Source organism: Condylostylus longicornis, unplaced genomic scaffold (assembly GCF_029603195.1).
Source record: "Condylostylus longicornis isolate FDR11 unplaced genomic scaffold, ASM2960319v2 ptg000007l, whole genome shotgun sequence".
NCBI classification, from domain to species: domain Eukaryota; kingdom Metazoa; phylum Arthropoda; class Insecta; order Diptera; family Dolichopodidae; genus Condylostylus; species Condylostylus longicornis.
In genome coordinates this window covers 282,343-302,993 of record NW_026577976.1, presented here as the reverse complement: position 1 = coordinate 302,993, position 20,651 = coordinate 282,343, and the positions used below count along the sequence as shown (strand labels likewise).

The window sequence follows — 20,651 nt, the reverse complement described above, 5'->3', positions numbered from 1 at the left end:
TCCAAAAATGATTAGATTAAGATTGATGTGCTTTTTATAGTGAGCTTCAGTAATAGGTAGATGCAAAAAAACTTTTTCCATTTTTTAACTTAATTCCACGCCAGCTTTATAAGTAGTTTTCAAATCGATGGTATTGGGTGTATAATTGAAATTGGTATAAGGTAGATTATCATATTAAAGGAATAAGCTGAAGTAATAAACTGGATTCAATAATTTCGAATCGGTTACTTACGTAAGAATGTTGTTAGTGGAAAACTTTACAATAGTTTTGGACAACTCTTTCTAAAATACTTACATGTGTATGTAAGAAATGACTAAAAACATGAAGAATTTAAATGATTTTAGCTAGTTTTCAAATGATTTTGTTATGTAATACTCTTTTTCGAATGGAAGTTAGGTTCTAAGAATTACACAACTTGAAGGAAGCTCAAAAAAGTAGAAAAGAATGTTGGCATCCGGTTGAAAAATATTTTTTTAAACATTTAAATTTCCTGGATATATTTTTTTCTAAGTTAATGGGAAAGACAAGGAAACATAATGGTTAACAGATTTATTATGGAAATCTTTTTTAACAAAAAAATTTTTGAAGTAAAGAGTGGAAAGTAAAGTGGCAACAATAAATTTTGTTGCTACTTTACTTTCCATAATTTTGTCAAATTTGTTTTAAAACCTTTCCTGACAAATAAACAATATACCTGATAATTTAATTGTTTGAAGTTGTCAAACAATAAAATTTGTTATTTTTAAGAAAATGAAATACTAAAATTTGTCAAAACTAAATTTATTCAACTAAATAATATTTTCTTTTTATTATTTTCTTTTTTTGGAAAAATTTTCAAAATCTTTAGCGAATTTTAATCAATGAATTTATTGAATTTCTTGGTAATGATGATTTTCGTGTGAGAAATCATGCAATTCAAAATTTACCGCAATTTATTAGAAATCAATGTTTCATCGAAGCGAATTTAAGTAAAATGAAATCACGTCACCAATTACAATCAAAAAAGTTATATGATGAAAATCAATACGAAAATTTTGAAGAACAAAAACAACATGAATGGAATCGAAATCAGTATCAGTATTGGCAAAATCAGCAAAATAATTTAAGTTTATTGACAGAAGAAAAAGAACAGAATAATCAAGAGAAAAAATATCAAGAGCAACAGCAGCAACATCAATATTTAAAACAACAACAGCAACAGCAATATGAACAGCAACATGAGCAAATGCAACAACTTTATATAACAAATTTCAATCTTGTTAAAGAACTTTTTAACTATCGTATTTTTTATGGATTGTCTCCAACATTTGGAAATTTATTGAATGCCAAATGTTTGCCCAGCAATCAAATTGAAAAACTTTTAGCGAAAGTTTTATATATTCTAACAAATAAACTTATGGAATTGAATAACAAAAATTTGCAGGTATTAGAAATATATTACAAAAAAAAAAAAAGAATTTACCATAGATAGCTATGTATGAATATAATAACAGAAAAAAAAATATTTTATTTACATAGTTATTTCAGTTTATAAAAAGTTAACATGCATTTGTAATTCATAATAACAAACTATACTAACTGATTAAAGTTGAGGTAAATGTAAATATGTACTCTTACTTACATAACATAAAAACAATAAGAAAATAAATTTTTCTTTCTTCAAATGGTACCAAGTAGAATAAAAAGTTGTTTTAGGAACTCTTTAATATTTACTGAATCGGTGTGTCACATATGATTCAATTTATTTTTCACACAGTTAATGAATCACGATATTTTTTTTGATTTATGTTAAGGACAATGGAACATTTTGTATATATCTAAAATGTGCTCTTACATTATTTAGCAAAATTTTAAAATGGATCTTCATATATTTTACAAAATGTAAAATATTTAGAAATTTTTAATTATAATAAATTCATAAAAAAAAATTCTTTGTATCACAAATTTTAAAATCAATTCCCCAAGTTGGACAAATTATTTATTTATTAATTTATCAAAATTATTTGTTATTTAGAATATATCACGGTTTTATATTTACTTTTTGTTAGAGGAATCATGTGCAAACAAAAATTATTGTACAAATTGTTTTACATTAAACTACAATTAAGAAGAAAATTAAATAAAGAAATATTAAATCAAAGAAATTCAATTATAAGGTCTTAAGAATTATGTTTACTTGAATTACATACATTTAAATCTGAAATCATGATTTTCATTGTAATTTTATATTTATCTTTACATTTTTTTTCAAAAACATTACAGTATATTACATAAAATCGAAATCTATATATAATATACTGTAATTTAATAAATCGCAAATAAAAACATTATGCAATTAACTTTTTATTTATATATATATATTTAATTTTTTTCCAATTTTACTTTACATATTTCGTTTTTTAAAAAAGATTGGCGTTATTGGAGCTATTAAAACCTTATTATATGAATTTCATCCTATCGATTTTTATGAACAATGGAATGAATTTAATATTGTAAGCATTTGTATGCAATTCGCTTATGAAAATTATCCACTTGCAACAGATTTAAGTTGTCAAAATGATTTGATTGATATAACGACAACACTTTTATCAGGTAAGATATTATTTATTATTAAATATATATGTATATACATATTTATATTATTTATATAATTTTCAATTGCCTTTAAAATTGGCTTAATCCTATTTATTTATTCTTCCGTTATTTTGTATAATTAAAAGGTTTTTTTTTTCAGTTTTCAAGTAATTATTAATATTTTTCATTTAATTTACTTTAAATTGGATAAAGAAATTAATTGCATTTTATTTAAATTAGAGAAGATCATTATATTTCTGAAATATTTTATATATAATATTATTTTATTCTGTTTTAAAATTACAGAATATATTTTATGTTTTACAAAGAATTTTACATTATTAATACACTCACCGTAATTATTGTAATTTAAAATTTTTTAAGAAAAAAATATTTAAAAAAGAATTGGCGCATTTTATTACCATATTAAATAGATTTGTACATAATATGCAAATTTACTTTACAAAGTACTGTACAGATACGTTAGAAAATGGTTTGCTGTTTTTTTTTTTCTGAATAACTTAAATGTTATCTAATTAAATAACATTCTTAATTAATTAATTTATTACAAACTTCGCAAATTTTTTCTGGTATTTTTAATTTATTCAATTTATCGGGAAATTTTTTTGAAAAACATCATTTTTAGAATACAAGTAAAAAATTTGTAAAATATTAATTAAAAATTTGTTTAATAAAATTTTTTATTTTTTTTGGAATGAAAAAAATTTCAAAAACTCGCATGTTGTGTAAAGAATTTAACTTAATCCTGTCAGAATATTGATGATTCGTATTAAAATTTTTTTCCGATCCTATATATACATTATCTTATAATCATTATGTAAACGGTTTTTATTCAATTTCATTTTATTTAATTAAATTAAATTTAAATTATTATGTTCCATTTGTATTTATAAATTTTTCTCAAATTTCATTTGTAATGTGGTTAACACAGATTAAAAAAGGGAAAAAACAGAGAAAAAAAACGGAAATCCTTTCATTAAATAAAAATCATACAAAAAAAAAATGCGAAAATCATTGATTACAGTATTATTTTTCAATATAAAAACAAAGGTTTAAAATTCTTTTGTCTACCCAAATATGAAAATGCATGCATAATCGTATTATATTCGTGGACATAATATAAAAAAAATACGGTTTATAATCTAGTAATACTGTATAAATAAATAAAATGTAATTCATAGACATTTTTATATATAATTATGTTTACATTTATTATTACGTACATATATATAAAAAAATATATATATACAAAAAATACAAAATAATAACTATTGGCAAATTTCATGAAAATTATGTTTCAATAGCAAAAAGTTGCCTTTTCCAAATATGCTAAACAAGTTTTTAACACTAACTTCTAATTCCAGCCAAAATTATTTAATTTGTATAATGATTTCAGAGTCTAATATGAAGCAAACTAGAATGGCCCTATATTTTGGTCATTCCCTTGCCAAGCAAAAAAATTATATTTAATAAAATTTTGGAAATAGATTTTGCCCTCTTGAATAAATATTTAAACATATTATTAGTATTTTCTTTCTATTTTTCATCTTTTAAAATTTTCATTTACAATTGTGACCAGTAGTCTTTAGAAAACTTCTTTGGTCAGTTCGTCGAATTCTATCAATTATATAATATGCAAATTTATTATACTTAAAATTCGATACAAATATTAAACATTAGTCTCATGATAATATTAAATTTAATTAGATAAAAAAAATTTTTAACCTCAAATAATATGCTACATGTATGTAGTATGAAAAATAAAAATACAATTATTTTATTATGCAATATAATCCAATTAAATTTTAATTTATTCATTTACTGTTGCTACAGGTTTGTTTACAAGGTATTTTATATACAGAGGAAATGAAAAAAAAAAAAAAAATAAAATTTAATACCAATGTTTTCAACTAATATATTTAAAAAAAATTTCATTTGATTATTTTTACTATTTATAAAATAATATTGCATACTAAGCTGGCAAATAATCTTTTAAAGGTTTTAAATTAAAATTCAATAAAAATTAATAGTATGTAAAATTCGATATTTTTGTAATTTGGTTTTTTTACCTTTTAGCTATTCGGATACTTTGAATTCAATCTTTTCATATTCATTCATTAAAACATGTTATAAAAATTAAGGTGTTAAAATTTATATAAGTAAAAAAAAAATATGATGTGGTCAACATATAATCGATCGTATTGCTGCCTTTTTTCTTTGCAATATTTAATTAAGTTTTCAAGCTTGTGATATGTTTCCATAATAGTGTAGTTCATTGTATTTTCAACAACAATTAATTTAGAAAATTTCAATAAAATTTCGGACGAAATCGATTCTGTTAAAATTTGATATTGGAGTGCATAGACATACCAATAGAACGATATTTCCTTAAAAATACTTTTTTTGCGTTTATGTCCAATATATAGAATTGCATTCCTGTTGAAAATTCTAAACTTGAAATTTATTGTGATCACAATACCTTCTTTTATGCTTTGCCGGTCGGTAAAAACGAATGCTACTGATCAATTTAAATATTAAACATGACTGGAAGCAAAATAGATTGAAATAAAATGATTTTAATTTGCTTTTTTTGTTTTGAAAATAATACTTTATTTTTTAAGTTTATAATGTCTGCATGTACGAAAAAACATATATGAAATTTTTTTTGGTCCATATACGTGTTGATTACCATGTTTCGAAATACAATAAGCATGAGAAATTGAATAAAATAGCGAAAAACAAGTACTTAGCTCCGTTAAATACAGGAATTAAGAAATTTATTATTAATTTAGATTATGAAAATAATTTTTTTAAGATGAAAGGAAGCATGATAAAATATAATATTAGTTTATAAGAAACGAAATTATTTATTTGTCTAAAGTTTTTTAGGTTATGTTTTTTATATTTGCTTATTCTTTTTTCAGCAAACATGTTACATAACAGCAAAACAATTGATAATAATTTAATTGAAACATTATTTGGGCATGTCATGAAAATATTGAACATTTACAATCATTTATTAGGTAATCAAAAACCAATATTATTTGGTAAATCGCATAAAAATGAGTTATTTCAAAATTCAAAAGAAATTGCTATCATTAGTAATTATGGATATTTCGGAAATGATTACCTATATATTAAATTATATAATTTGTTGAAAATTAGTTTTGATAATTATAAGGTAAGTTTTCATTTTAATAGTTTTGTTAATATACAATAATTTAGATAATTGAAAAATGTATGGAAAAAAAATTTTGTAGAAAAATTATGTAAAATAATTGATTAATTGAAAAACAATTATTTTAATTTCAATTTTCATACTTTTCAAATATATAGATTCAAATTAAACCGGATTCTGGTGAAACTATGATTCAATTGTTAAAAACATGTTTGAATGCATTATCTACATTACTGGATATTAGAGAACATGCAACAATTTCATCACCTCAAGAAACAACAAAATCATCATTTACATCTGTATTGGGAACACCAGCGAAAAAATCTAATAATAATCAAAATATTAATAACAGCAGTACAAATAATATTCAATTTACTGATATTAAAATTATTGAAGAAATTCTTCAATATCTAACAACATTGATAAATTATCAACCAGTGGAATGTATAATGTGCTTGAGGCAATTATTGAAATTTCTTTTTGGTAATAACTATGCAAGTCGTAAAACTGACTATGAAAAATTTATAAAAATTTATTTAAAAGCTAGAAAACAAATTTTTAGTGAAAATAATTTTAATGAAAATTTGAAAAAATATCATAATAATATTATTAGAAATGATGCAAATACTATTTTAATATCAAAGAAAAATAATGAAGAACCAGAATTATATGTAAAAGATGAAACTGAAATATTACAAGTGAAAAATCAACAAAATAATTCATATAATATGTTTGTAATGGAAAATTTAGATAAAAATAAAATTGATGTCAAAGAAAGGATATCTGAACAACAAAAACAACAACAAGAGCAACAGAAAGAGCAACATAAATTGTATTCACCGCGAGTAATAAAACAGAATAATATTCATGAAACATTGAAGCAAGAGACGGAAATAATTCTTTTAGATTTATTTCGATATTCTATGAACTTTCCATTGGGAAAATCGAAAAGTGAAGAAGATTGTGCCAAATATATAAAGTTATTCGATCCTTTAGTTATATTTTGTTTACCGGTATGTTTTAAAGTTATTTCGAAAGTATTCTTGTTATAGTAACTTGTTCTTAATTGTACATATTACAAAATTTGGAATCTCTATACGAGCACATTAAATTAAAATCCATGAAATGTGGTATCATTCTATAAAAATTTCACAAGTTTATATTTCTCTTTTCAGTTGTTTATGAAATCAAATGCAGTTATACAGAGGCCTATTTTAGATTTATTATCCCAACTACTTGAATTCAATGTAACTTATAGTGTATTAGATTCAAAACAAATGATTTTTGAACAAATAATCAAAATGTTAGAATCAATTGAAAATGGAATTGCAAGGTAAATTCAAATTTATACAAAAACAAAAAAAATATTAATTAATTTTTAATTTTTCTTTTTAAACAATTTTAATTAAAAAAAAAAACAAAAGGAATTCAACAATTATTGTGATGTCAATAATGAGATTTTTGGTAAACCTAGCACGAAAAAATGATAAAAAATTAATAACCATTCCAAAAATTATTAATTATACTAGTAGTTTATTAGCAAATAATTCAATAAGAAAATGTAGTATATTAGCATTAAAAGGATTAGCATTTGAATTATTTTTCAATGAGATGCCAAATCGTTCAAATAGTAAATTAAATAAAATTGCATCTGTTATAGCATCGACACCAACATCAATCTCATTAAAAAGCAGTGACAGTAATGCAAGTTTAGACAGTTATAATAAAAGTTTTTTAAAGAACAATAGTAGTTTCAACTTTTTATCAAACGATAAAGAATCAAATATTCAAAAAGAGGTAGTCCTTAATATGCTAGAAAAATTTATTGATTATTCAGAATGTGCAAAAATTATGGTAATATTATTACTTTGGCGTAATGTTTGGTTTGAATCGAATACACCAAATGAAAATGATGAAAAACAAGAAAAATTTCAACAGGAGCATTCTTTTGAAGATTCTGAAAAAAAAGTGAATATAATTAATTCCGATGGTAAAATACTTCAAGATAATAAAATTTCCATGGATGTAACTATGTTAGATAGGTCTAGTAAAATAATGAAAACATCACAAATTAACAATCCATCATCTCCTATGGCATTTGCTACGTCATTACAAAATGGTGGAATATTTACAATTGTTTCAAAGGAAATATGCGATGGAAAAATTAAAGTAAACAATTGGAATGATTTTTATATACTCGATTCGATATTTAAAAATAGTGATAAAAATTTTCTACTAGATAGTAAAATATATTCATCTTTACTAGGATTTTTTATAAAGAAGGTAAAATGAAATTTGCAATTTAATTAAATTCTTTTACATAAATGTAAGTTAATACATTTGTACATACTACATATACTCTTTGGAATTTAAAATTTTTGAAACCAATTAATTTTTTTTAAAAATGTTATACTCGTAATACCAATTTGTAGCACAAGTCAGTCTACTATTAAAGTATTTTCTAGCTTCAAATTTACACTTATGTTTGTTATAACAATAGATTATCTTTGTTACTTGGAACAGTGTGATACTCTTAGAACACTATTTAATATTTTGGGAAGGTTCCCTATCAATCTGGTAGTAGTAGGAATTCCAGCCCACAGTAAAATTCTGCTGTGGTCACGTGTTTAGATAGTTGTTTAACACGTTTAATTTTGAAGATTAGCTGAGGATTTGAAAAAAAAATTGTTCTATTGTTAAATAAGCGTTCCTGCTTTACTGGTAAAAGTTTTGAATACAACAAAAATAGAATTTAATTATAAGGAAATATTTTTATTTATGTAGAGTAAAATATTTATGTTCAGCATAACTCAATTTAATAATATTTACAAAAAATATTTAATATTTGTAAAAAATATTTTATTAATCAAAATTTATCATTCTTATTTAATACGTGAACTCCACCTCCCAAATAATAGAACATTTGCTACATTATGTATTCTTGAAATATATTCTTATTGCTCTATATTCTTCAAGCTTGTACATAAACTTGTGCTTTTTCATAATGTATTCATAATTATTACCAATTTATCTTATATTTTTATAGGACTATGTATGTAGATTTATATTTTTATAATACAATGTCATAATAAATTCAATTGTTCTACATTTTTTTTGTGAACCATTAATTTATTTTTCTATTCGTTTTGCCTAAAGAATCGAAATAACCGAAAAAAAGGACAATTTTTTATCAAAAGAGTTGTGAGACAGATTAAATTTTCTTCTTATTGTCTTTTAGTTGTTTTTTTTCTGACGGAAAATTTTATAAAGAAAAGAAAAACGGATTTAACGAAATTATGTTGTATTATATAATGGTTTTTTCTTGTTTTCTTGTTTTATTCTTCTGTTTTCTTTGTATCATGGAAATGATAAAATAATAGGGCTATTATAGTCTAGTGATATAAGAAGAATATAATATGAAAGTGAAAGAAAAAACCAGAAAGAATATAAAATAGGTTGGATATAAGGATTTAATAAACAATGGTATATTATCCTAGATAAGAAAAATTTCATCTTTTTTTATTTTAAATATTTAAAGGACACTAATATTAATTGAATATCATTGTTATATAATAGAAAATAATTTGCAAAAAAATTGGAAAAAACATGTTTTTTTTTTTATATCACATTTTGCTGATAAAACTTTTATAATAAAATCAAGGAGAAAAAATTGGAAAATTCGGAAAATATAATCTCAACAAGGTCTTTTAATACAATAACAAGTACGCTGTGAACAACATATGATCAATAATTTTCTTTTCTGATATTTACGAATTTCATTGTAATTATTCATATTAATGCATATGGAAGGGATTGCAAAATATGAAGAAATAAGCAATTTCTGTGAAAAAATGGTTTGGTAGTGGTGCCTGAAAATATGCTATTATAAAATGTGAAATTAGTTTCAAGTAGAGGTTTAGTTATTAGATTTGGACTTTAAAAGTTTTATATTCTGTTTTAGAAGTAAAAATTTTTCATTCTTTTACATGAAATCTGTTATGAAAACAGTACCTTCCTTATCGTATAATTGGAATACGGTCGATCAAAAAAAAAAAAAACGTGATTGTGAGGGAGTAAGAAAAAGAATTTTTTTTTATATTTATTGCTTCGTTTTAAATAATAAAATTAATATGAGAAAAATTTGATGAATTTTCAAAAATTTACAATGAAAACTAATCAATTTTTTCTTTAACTTTTTTCCGTGATAATTAATGTTATTAGCATTTCCAAAATGAATTAAGAGAAAATATTTCTCGCTTTAAACAGTTTGTCACTTTTGATAATTTTATTGTTCACATGTATAATGGCTTCAGAAAATTATAGTAGACTCATAGATAACTTGCTGCTGTGCTTCAATATTTAATGATTAATAACTAAAAACTGTTATATGCAAAATTATTTGAAATCTATTTAAATATTACTGATATTCAATATTTAATTTGTTGCATACGTTTAGAAATAATGAGATTTGTGCGAATGGCCTTAAAAATTTCACAGAATTTAAAAACATATGCTTTTTCAAGGAAATTTACCGTAATTTCACAAAAAAAAAACCTACATACTTTAAAGTTTTTAAAGCTATATAAATCTTGTTTAATTATGACGCAGTTTGCATTGAGATTCCTAAAGAATAACGCATTGCAATTCAGCATATAATGCATTTTGCAATATCCCTCAAAAAGTATAGCTTAAATTTTGTTCTTCACACCTTTGCTTACTGCAATTAATTTTTTTAAATTTTTCTACAATTGAAGAAAGTTTAGAAAAAGTTATAAAATACAATAATTGTCTACAAATTTTTTTCTTAAACTAAATAAAATTTTTTTTACAAACTTAATTAACAATTTTGCATTTTTATAAATACGAAAAAAAAGTTTACAGAGAAGAAGGCTACATTTTATTTTCTTTTCGCAAAGTTTGTCTTTATTTATTTATTTTATCGTATTTTTCCATTTAATGTTTGTCTAAATAATTACCAATTCTAATTTAGTCTTAAAAACTTATTTTAATTCTAATTAATGAAAAACTTTTGTGTCTTATTCTAAATTTTGTTTTTTCTTATATTTTTAATTTATATAATATTGAAATTGAAGTTTTTATTTAATTTGTCATTCTAAATTTTTTTTATATATTTGTTCATTTCTATTTATGTTTTTATTTTTCTCATTTTTAATTAGACTATTACAAATTTCAACGATTTGTCTTTAGCCACTATAATCCTTGATAATGTTATTCTAAAGGCAGAAGAAATTTATTTAGTAAATCACATAAAACTTTATTTAAAAAATCAAAATAAAGTTGAAAAATGTCAAAAAAAAACTGATATAAAAGAAGAATTAGAATATCAACAAAATCATTATCAAGAAAAACAATATTTAAAGGAGGAAGAAAAACAAGAAAATTTAAATTTAAATCAGAATCAGAAAGATGTCTTTTTAAATACAACCACAAATGAAATAAACTATTTTGCTAATATATTATATGAGAAGTTAGATCAGTGTATTTTAACATTAATGAAATCCTATTCAGAGAATCAACAACAACAACAACAGCAACAACATCAACAAAATTTGTTATTTGGAATATTAGGATCATCATCATTTGTAAACTCTGTAAATTCTTTAGATTCTAATAGTAGTTTAAATAATGGTGGTATGAGTAACTGTTCTAATGATAACTATTATTATGAAAATAATATATATCAACAAATATATCAAGAATTTAACGGACCAGAATCGTATAACAAATTTTCTAAACTTGTGGTAAAATTCATTAAATCTATTTATAAGGATTCTATATTAAAAAAGGATTCATTAAATACAACATTACATTTTCAACTTGAACAAAATGAATTTTGGCTAAAATATAATTTAAATAATTCATGCTATGAACAAATAAAAGTTGAAATATTTCGTATGTTTTACATAATGGTCAATGAATTCAATTTTATTACAAATATTAAAATCAACACTGATGATGATAATGATAATCCTGATTATAATAGTGATGGTGATAATAACATAACACATCAGAATAATTTAAATAGAATTTTATTACTTAAAAAACTTAAAAATATCAATCATAGACATGCAAAAAGGATACTTATTAAAGAAATTATCATGAAATTTGTAAGTATATTAAAAAAAGAAAAATAGAATAAAAATGAGAAGAATTTTTTTTTATTTTATTTTTATAATATAAATTATAGTACTTAATAAGTTTTATTTTGTGAAGGATAATAATGTTAAATGTTGAATTATGTAAAATATTTTTTTTGTATGTCTTTGATATACTTTTTGTGAATTATTTATGAAGGATGTAAAAAATAAAATATTTCAGTCAAATGTTGAAAATTATTTAAACATTTCATATATAATTTAAAAAATTTCTGTGTAAATTTATTTTTTTTAGAATCATGAGTTCTAATAAAATTTTATAAGCACAATATTCATAAATTATGAAAAAAAGAAGTTAGTTAAGTCCTCATTCAACAGTTTGCAGGACTATAATATTTTTACTGATTGAAAATGTAAATATTCTTTAAAATATTTTTTATGATTTATTAATATTAAGTAAAAGAACAAAAATATAAGACTCTAAACTTTAGAATAAGAGTACCAACTTTTATTATTTTTTATTTGTTTGACTATTAAGAAAGTAACTATTAAATTAAGTAAATTTGAATTAAATTATATTGTTAATTATAAATATCTGTTATGGTTTTACAAGGTTATAGCTGTTATAACAATCGATCAGTTATAGTTATATTCTTAATTAAATTGGAATTATTAAATTAAATTTTCAAATAAATATTATTCTTTTATAAATGTAGTTCTTTAAAAATTAATTTAAATTGCTGGTTCACTTTAAATGTGCATAAATTTGTTATAATACAAACTTTATTTTAATTTAATCTTAATCGATTGCATTTATTTTTCCTATTTATTTTTACAATTTAAATTATTTATAAAAGTTTTTATAAAATATGTTGAAATTTTTTAATTAACATCAATATTTTTAAGGGGATTTTTAATAAATTTATCTTATGCGAAGGTGCTTATTAACTTTAAAAATTTGCTTTAGGTTTCAAGTTTTTCAATTATCAACTTAAAATTTATTTTATGAATTAAAAACAAAAAGAATTTGAGAAAATAATTTTTTGAATCACAATATTTTTATGATTTTTATTTCTGTACGTAAATTTCATTTACTATACTTGAACATTAAGAGATATTAAAAAAAAAGAATTTATTAAAATTCATTTTTATTTTTTAAGCAATTTCAAAATTTCTGTGCTTTTTTTCTTTTAAATACTGGAATTTAAATAATAGATGCACTTATACATAAAATATTTTTATTGATCAATTTTTGTTTATCGAAATTTAAATTTTTTTCTAAAGTTAAAAATGCTTGTTTAATAAAAAAGGATTTTTTCTTTTTAAATATTTAAATAACAATATATATATACATATGTATGTATACGAGTATGTATGTACATATTGAATATATTTTTATTATTTATTTTTTAATTTATTTTCTTTTATTTCTTTTGTCTATGAAAATAAATAGCCTCATCCGAATTTATGGAGTCTTCCAGAAATTGAAATACTATTAAAAGATTTTATGATTATTTTACTTACTGATGCACAACATTTTATATATAATTTATGTGAAATATCAAAGCTCAGGACCATATTTGTTGAATACTTGATAGAATATTGTAATAATGCTTCAAAGGTAAATAATATAATACTAAGGATATTAAATAATTATATAAATACATACATATAAAATAATAGTAAAATTATTTAAATATATATTATGCATTGTGTGTTATTTATAAAGTGTATAAATAAAGGTTTTCGTATGAGATCTAATTCTTTAGCATTATGGTAATTAAATATTTAGAATTTTAAAGTATAGAGGTTTTTTTTGAATATTTTAGTTTTGTTGCTTTACAAGTGCAAGCAAATAAAGTAAAGTTTAATTTGACATCATTAAATAAAGATGGTAATGCAGCTAAAAGCTTCTTATATTATATTTCATTATATTTTGAAATTTTTTCGAAATTTTATTATTTATATATTTACACTAACGTTTATGAAATTTATCATTTGAATCAATTCTAAAAATTTCATGGGCATTTCGAATTTTAAATTGCCTTTCATTTGATATAAATGAAAAATAATTCATAAGAAAAAATGGATATAAAGTGGGCTGGAACTGTTTTGTAGTGAAACTTTTTCTTTTTTTATAGTAAAGTTTCTCTATAGAAAATTGTAAATAAGTATTGAAAAATTGAAAGAAAAAACTAATGTTTTTCGATATTCTCTTTTACATTTAAAAAAAAAAACTTTAATTTTTAAATTGCTTCTTAAATTACATTGTTGCGCTGCACATTTTTGTCTTCTTTGTTTCTCTTGCCAAGATAGTATTTTAAAATGGGTTCAACAAAAAAATGTGTACAGAAAATATAAATAAATTTATTATAACTATTCTATATTATACTTAAGAAAAAGAGATAAAGAGAGAAAAATTCTTAGAAAAAGGACTATTTAAATCATTATTATTGTTCTGCCCTTTTCCTTTTTTTTTTCTCCTGCAATTTTATTTATTATTTTATATTTTCTTTATTCTTTTTGATATAATTTTGTATTTATAAATATATGTATATACTAATTTTGATTTCTTTTATTATTATTCAGGATGAACTTTTTATTATACTTAATTTTATGAATAATGCTTCAAAAATAGCGGAATTAGCATCAGCAACAGTAACAGCAACAGCAACAACAACATCGGAAGCATCAACAACAATGAAAATATCAACAGAAGCAACAACTGCAAAGAAAATTTATCAAAATAATTGTCTTCCAATTGAAATAAAATTAGAAATAATGTTGAAAATTCGCACAAAAGTACAATATAATAGGGTACTACAAAAGTTAATTGAACAAATAATGCAAAATGAAATAGAAACTCATGGATGGGACAGCATTCAAATGATTCTATCAAAGAAAAATATTCATTTGGATTCAATACTTACTGGGTAGATTCAATGTTTTTCTTTATTTTTTTTTTTTTTGTTATATATTTTAATAATATTAAATTTATTTTTCATTTCTCTTTTAAAGAAAAAAAAAAATATATTTTTTTCCCTATTACTTTTAAGGATAAAAATAATAATATTTTAATTACTTTCTTTTACAGTAATAAGATGATTCATAAGGATACAAAGGATAATTTAAGTGAACTTGATTCAAGTACAATTGATGAAAATTGGCTAATTAGTCAGGTATACATTTGCATAGTATATTTTAAATAATAATTTCATTTCAATTTTTTTTTTTAAATTTTTCCCTGAAAGGCTATTTTTTACGATTAAGTTTAGTTGTAAGAAAAAAGTTGAATTAATTCTTAATAAATTGAGATTTCGTTTTTAAAAATTTTGATTTGCAATTTATAAAGATGATCTTATATTTTCAAGAATCTATTGTCTACTTAGGATTTTAGGTACATAGTATATGAAATTTTCAAATAAAATGTTTGATCAATGTAAATTGATTAAAAATTTTTGGTATTTGCAAATGATTTGAGTACCGCATTTAATTTAACTTGTGATAATTGCAGAAGAAAATTTTGATCAAAAAATAAGCGAATTGTAAATTTCGCTACATGCTAATATCAAAATAACATACTTGCAAAATGCACACCTATATTTTCTTGATTCCGTGTAACCATTTAATATAAAAGGTTTTATTTTTCAAAAAAACTTAGTTGTAATTTTAAAATATCATTATTGAAATTTGAATTCTCATTAGCAAATTCTAATTTTAAAACTATTTTTTTTTTTTTTTTCAATTATAAAACCTAAAAACATTTATTTATTGAATACGAGTGTATGAAATATGTAAATAAATCTTTATGTAATTATGTGGTTCACCTAATTTGGCAATGTTAGCACAATATTCCTTAAAATAATATAAGTATATAATATACATACATATATATCATATGCATACATACATAAATCATAATTCATAATCAATAATTAATTAAATTATGGATTACAATAAAATTAAATTAATTATTCAATTATTTTCCAATTAATTAAATAGAAAATTTTAATGAATTTACTTATATAGTAAATGTTTTGTTTTTTTTTTTCTATATCTTTTATTGATTTTTAATTTATTTTCAGATAATAAAATATTCATCAATAACAAATCCTGAACAATTTGTAAATATACTGTATGATATTAAATCTGAGACAAAATTGAAACAAATTTTATATTCTGAAAATTTTAATATAAAATTAATATTAAAGTCAGCATTAAAAATATCCTTAGAAATAATGTTAAAACAATTTCAAAACGATTGTATACAATATAATCCTCATATAAATTACATGAATTTAAATCCATTGGCAAGAGTAAGTTTGCATATATTAAAGGAATCTTTAGATAATTTAAAACAATTAATTGTTGAATGTAAGCAACAAGAAAAAGAAAAACAATGCCAAATGCAATCGAATGCAGAAAATTTAAATAATGAATTTTGGTATTTATCAACATGTGTTATAGCTCTATTGGAAAATATTAAACGAATTTATAATATCGGTTTAATGTATGTTGATGCGCGATTATTACAGAAATTTATTAAAGATCAAATTTTAAAATCAGAAACTTTAGTTGATTCTTTAATAACATTTTTATTACATTTAAGTAATTATGTTAAGGATTCATTACAATTAAAAAATGTAAAAAATATTAAAAAATTTTTATCATACAATTGTACTAAACAAAATAATAACATAGAAGAACGTTGCAAAGAACATGACAATTCTAAAAAAACGAATACTAGCGATAATAAATCGAATTCTGAAACTTTAATAAATAGTGATAGTAATTGTGATAACCATTCTACGTCTGGTGATATTGAAAACAATGATAATGATATTAATTTTTCAAAAGATAATATTACAATGCCTTGTATTAATAATAAAAATAATGTTTCAATAACAAGCTTTAACATTTGTGGTAATAACAACTACAATATCAATAAATATGATTGCTGTGGCTGTACCAACAATGATATTACTTACAATGATAATAAGAAATCAATAGAAATTTTTACATATTGCAAATGTATTGATTTATTATTAAAAGAAAATCTCATTTGGTTTGAAATGAATGAATCTGATGACAATATATGCGGTAATAATACTAAAGGAAAATATGAGCATCATTTAAATACAATTTTAGAATTTATTCATATTGGTTTAATTAGATCAATTGGTAATACATTCTTTTATAGAAAATATAAATTACAAAAGAAAAATTCATCAGAGAATAACATAGAAATGGAAAATAATTTAAAATACAATGCATCATCATCATCATCATGTTTAGAAAATGATATAAAAATTTTACAAAATAAATTAGAATTATATGAAGAAATTGATGATGATAATGTTACTAGCGACAAATTAATGGAAAATTTTAATCTAAAGAAAAATGATATTGAATTGAATGATACAATAGATGACGGTGATAATAAAAATGAAATATTTTATAAGGAGAATACAGAAATCAATGAAAAATCCAACTATAACTCTTACAATAAAAAGAAAATTATTGAAAAAGCAATCTTTATCGCTAATGTAATTGAAACAGATTGTAATATAAATTTGGAAAATTCATCATATACTTCATTATTGGTATGTTCTTAAAATATTTTTTCTGAATTTTAATTTTAAATGGAAACGATATTATTTTTTGTTTTCTCGTTTGACTTCTTATTATTAAATTTAAAATATCGACTTTAAAATATAAATTTATTGTTTGTGTAGATATTTGTATTTTAAAACTTTAATCTGGTTCCTAAAAACCAAAATGTAACAAAATATTTTTTGTAGGCTCTTACTAATGATACTTCCTTAATTATCATTTTAAATTTTCATTTAAAATTGCTTTATAGGTAATTAAGGAAAAAATGGGAAAACTATGAATTGTTTATGATTTTTTGGTACCAATCCTGATATAGGCTCAAATTTCTTTTGAGTTATTCAGTAAGGATTCAATATTTGAATTATAATTTAGAAGTAAATTTGAATTTGCTTCAAAATATTTTATGCGACATAATTTAATTAACAACTTCTGACTTTAAAAATTTTCCTTTTTACTTAACAAGAACTCTTGCTAGATAACTTAAATATATTATGTCTTTGGTCATCGGTTACTCAAAGATCTTTCCCGATTTCATTTCAAAAACCAATTGTTTGCTAATTTTATTCGTATTAAAAATTTCAAGTTGCGGAAATTTTTATTCAATTTAGAATTGTGTCGTCGGGGAATTGAAATTAAGATTTTGCCCTTAGCCTTTTAATTTGTTTCTATAAGTACGTTTCTCTTTCATTTCTTAATTTTAAGAATTGTCATTTTGCATTTTCCCTGCAATATATATTAAGTTTTCAATTAATCCAATGTGATTAAAATTGCTTTTTTTTCCAGATAACTTAAATATAAATGTACTTACGCCCTCAAATGTAATATTATAAAGCAAAGCTAAAAAAAAGAATGTTTGAAAGTTTAATTTGATTTCAGTTTTTTATTTACCACGAGAAATATAATTAATATAAATATTTGTTGATGTATGTATACCTGGTCTATATATACATGTATATATATATACACCAAATTTATTTTTTTACCGAATTTTATTGATCACTTCACACTCACGTTTTTTATTTTTATTTCCAATTAAACTATATGAATTAAAAATAAAGAAATAAGATGGTCGTCTATGTTAGTACCAAAGCAACATTTTACTATTTTTTTTTTTTAATTAATATTAAATTTTCTTTTTATTTAAGTTTTTTATTTTGACCACTTTATATTTACAAAAACAGAAAAAAAATTTTTTTAATTTCATTTTTTTAATTTTCATTTTTTTTTTTTGTTATTCTTTTCTGACTTTGAAAAAATATTATAGGATATTTTAAAGTCAATTGGAATTTCATTACTTCGAATGAACAACTTTTACGCTTATGCTGTTACACCTTTTGAAATTATAGAGGAGCATCATGGTGATTACTATGATGAAATGAATGATCAATGCTATCAGAAACGTCAAGGTAACCGTAAACAGAGTGGAAAATTGCCATCGATACCAGTTGAAGAGCTTAGTGATGTTGATATTTTACGAAAATTCGTTAAAAGGTAAACAAAAAACAGAGACAAAAACAAGTATAGACTGCGAAATATTTTTGTAAGTAAAAAAACATTATATAGGCACATAGGAAAAGTAGTCGATGAAAATATATATAAAAATCTGAAATAACATTTTAGTGTTAATTTGAAAAAAAAAAGGACACTAAGGATTATATAAACAGTAAATAATATGTATATAGGAAATTAAATGAAAAATTCTACTCATATAGTATTTATATGTACATTTATAATGTGTATAAATGTATGTATATGTTTGTTAATCAAAATTTATAAATGTTTGTTTTTAAAAGGTGTCTTTTAACTTTAATGAAAATGGCTCTAATTAAATTTTATCATTTCTTTAGATTGAACTAATCAATTCAATATTTATTTTTAATTTAGTCGGCTTTAAGTTTTTAGTAAATACAAAGAAAATAAGATTTAAATTACATAAATAAAATTGAGTTATTTGAAAATTATTGTAATTATTGATAGCTCAATATTATATTATGGGGTCTAGGTATTTCGTAAAAGTTTTATATAACGAAAATAATACTGAAGCGGAGCTATTTAATATCTGAAATTTAATCTGTACATATGTACAGTCAGTGCAATATTTTGATTTTAAAATTATGACAAAACTTACTTTTTGATTTTCTAATTATTTTTGAATTTGCATTTGATCTGCCCAAATATTTTCTCCTGTTAATACTCAAGTTTTCAAGCATTACAGATGTGCAGATTTTTCTGTTGCTTATTATAATATCATCATTTAATTTATGATTTTATGATATGGTTATGTTGTTAATTTAGTTTTCTCTTCTATCTAGTCTCTATAATTCTCGATTTTTGGCGCTTTCCAGGTCTAACTATTTAAAAAAAATTAAATAATTATTATTCAATTTTTATATGATTCTGATTCTATATTAGTTTCATGATTAGGATGGAATCGATTTAAAATTAAAATTTTTATATTGTCTGAGAAATCATCACGATTTACGATTTTAAATATGTTGTTAGGGTGTGGAAGAATATGGAAATAAGAAAAAATATACAAATGGAATTTTTTTTCCATAAAAATTTTTATTTAACAAACCTTATGGTTAAGCTTTCTATAATTTTCCTTTGTTTAAAAAATGCATTGATTGTTGGTTTTATTCACCTTTATATTATTCAGCAGATTATTTATTTTGTGATGCTGTTGTCATCAAAACTGAAAAAGCTTTCATCTTGTATTTTTTGTATAGAAATAGTATTTTCCTTTTAGTCTTAGTATGTTTCTGAAAAAATACCTAATAAATTTTTAAAATGACAAATAAACAATCTAGGTTAATCAATTATTATATAATGGAGAAATTGTATTACAGTTTTTTTTTAAATATAAAAGAATTATATGAAATTTTAACCAACATTTCTACAAAAAAAAAGGGGTCATTTCTACAAAAAAAATTGTAGTCTTAAGCTAACTTGAGAATTTTCAATAAATTAAACTGTTATATAATTTGTTTTGTCACTATTGCAACTTCACATCTTTAATTTTTATATACATACTATAAAAAGGGTATAAATGCAAATTTTTTTGAGCTTATTTGAGTAATTTTCACTTCCTTTTTTTCTCTTTTAGAATTCTGTGAATTTTGGTATGAATTCTATTCTTACATTTTTA

At 21.5% G+C, this 20,651-nt stretch overlaps 1 protein-coding gene across 3 annotated transcripts in view; it reads left to right on the top strand.

Annotated features, from left to right (window-relative positions):
* LOC129618493 (protein PFC0760c) overlaps nucleotides 1-20,651 on the top strand; it is a 47,877-nt gene that overhangs the window by 12,420 nt on the left and 14,806 nt on the right. For all 3 annotated transcript variants that reach the window (XM_055533279.1, XM_055533280.1, XM_055533278.1), the window contains 12 exons: nucleotides 849-1,424; nucleotides 2,410-2,593; nucleotides 5,521-5,777; nucleotides 5,933-6,787; nucleotides 6,950-7,107; nucleotides 7,199-8,057; nucleotides 10,952-11,902; nucleotides 13,344-13,511; nucleotides 14,480-14,823; nucleotides 14,985-15,069; nucleotides 15,976-17,493; nucleotides 18,768-18,994. In XM_055533279.1, the coding sequence (XP_055389254.1) occupies nucleotides 849-1,424; nucleotides 2,410-2,593; nucleotides 5,521-5,777; nucleotides 5,933-6,787; nucleotides 6,950-7,107; nucleotides 7,199-8,057; nucleotides 10,952-11,902; nucleotides 13,344-13,511; nucleotides 14,480-14,823; nucleotides 14,985-15,069; nucleotides 15,976-17,493; nucleotides 18,768-18,994 (6,182 nt within the window). The remainder of the gene's footprint in view (nucleotides 1-848; nucleotides 1,425-2,409; nucleotides 2,594-5,520; nucleotides 5,778-5,932; nucleotides 6,788-6,949; nucleotides 7,108-7,198; nucleotides 8,058-10,951; nucleotides 11,903-13,343; nucleotides 13,512-14,479; nucleotides 14,824-14,984; nucleotides 15,070-15,975; nucleotides 17,494-18,767; nucleotides 18,995-20,651) is intronic.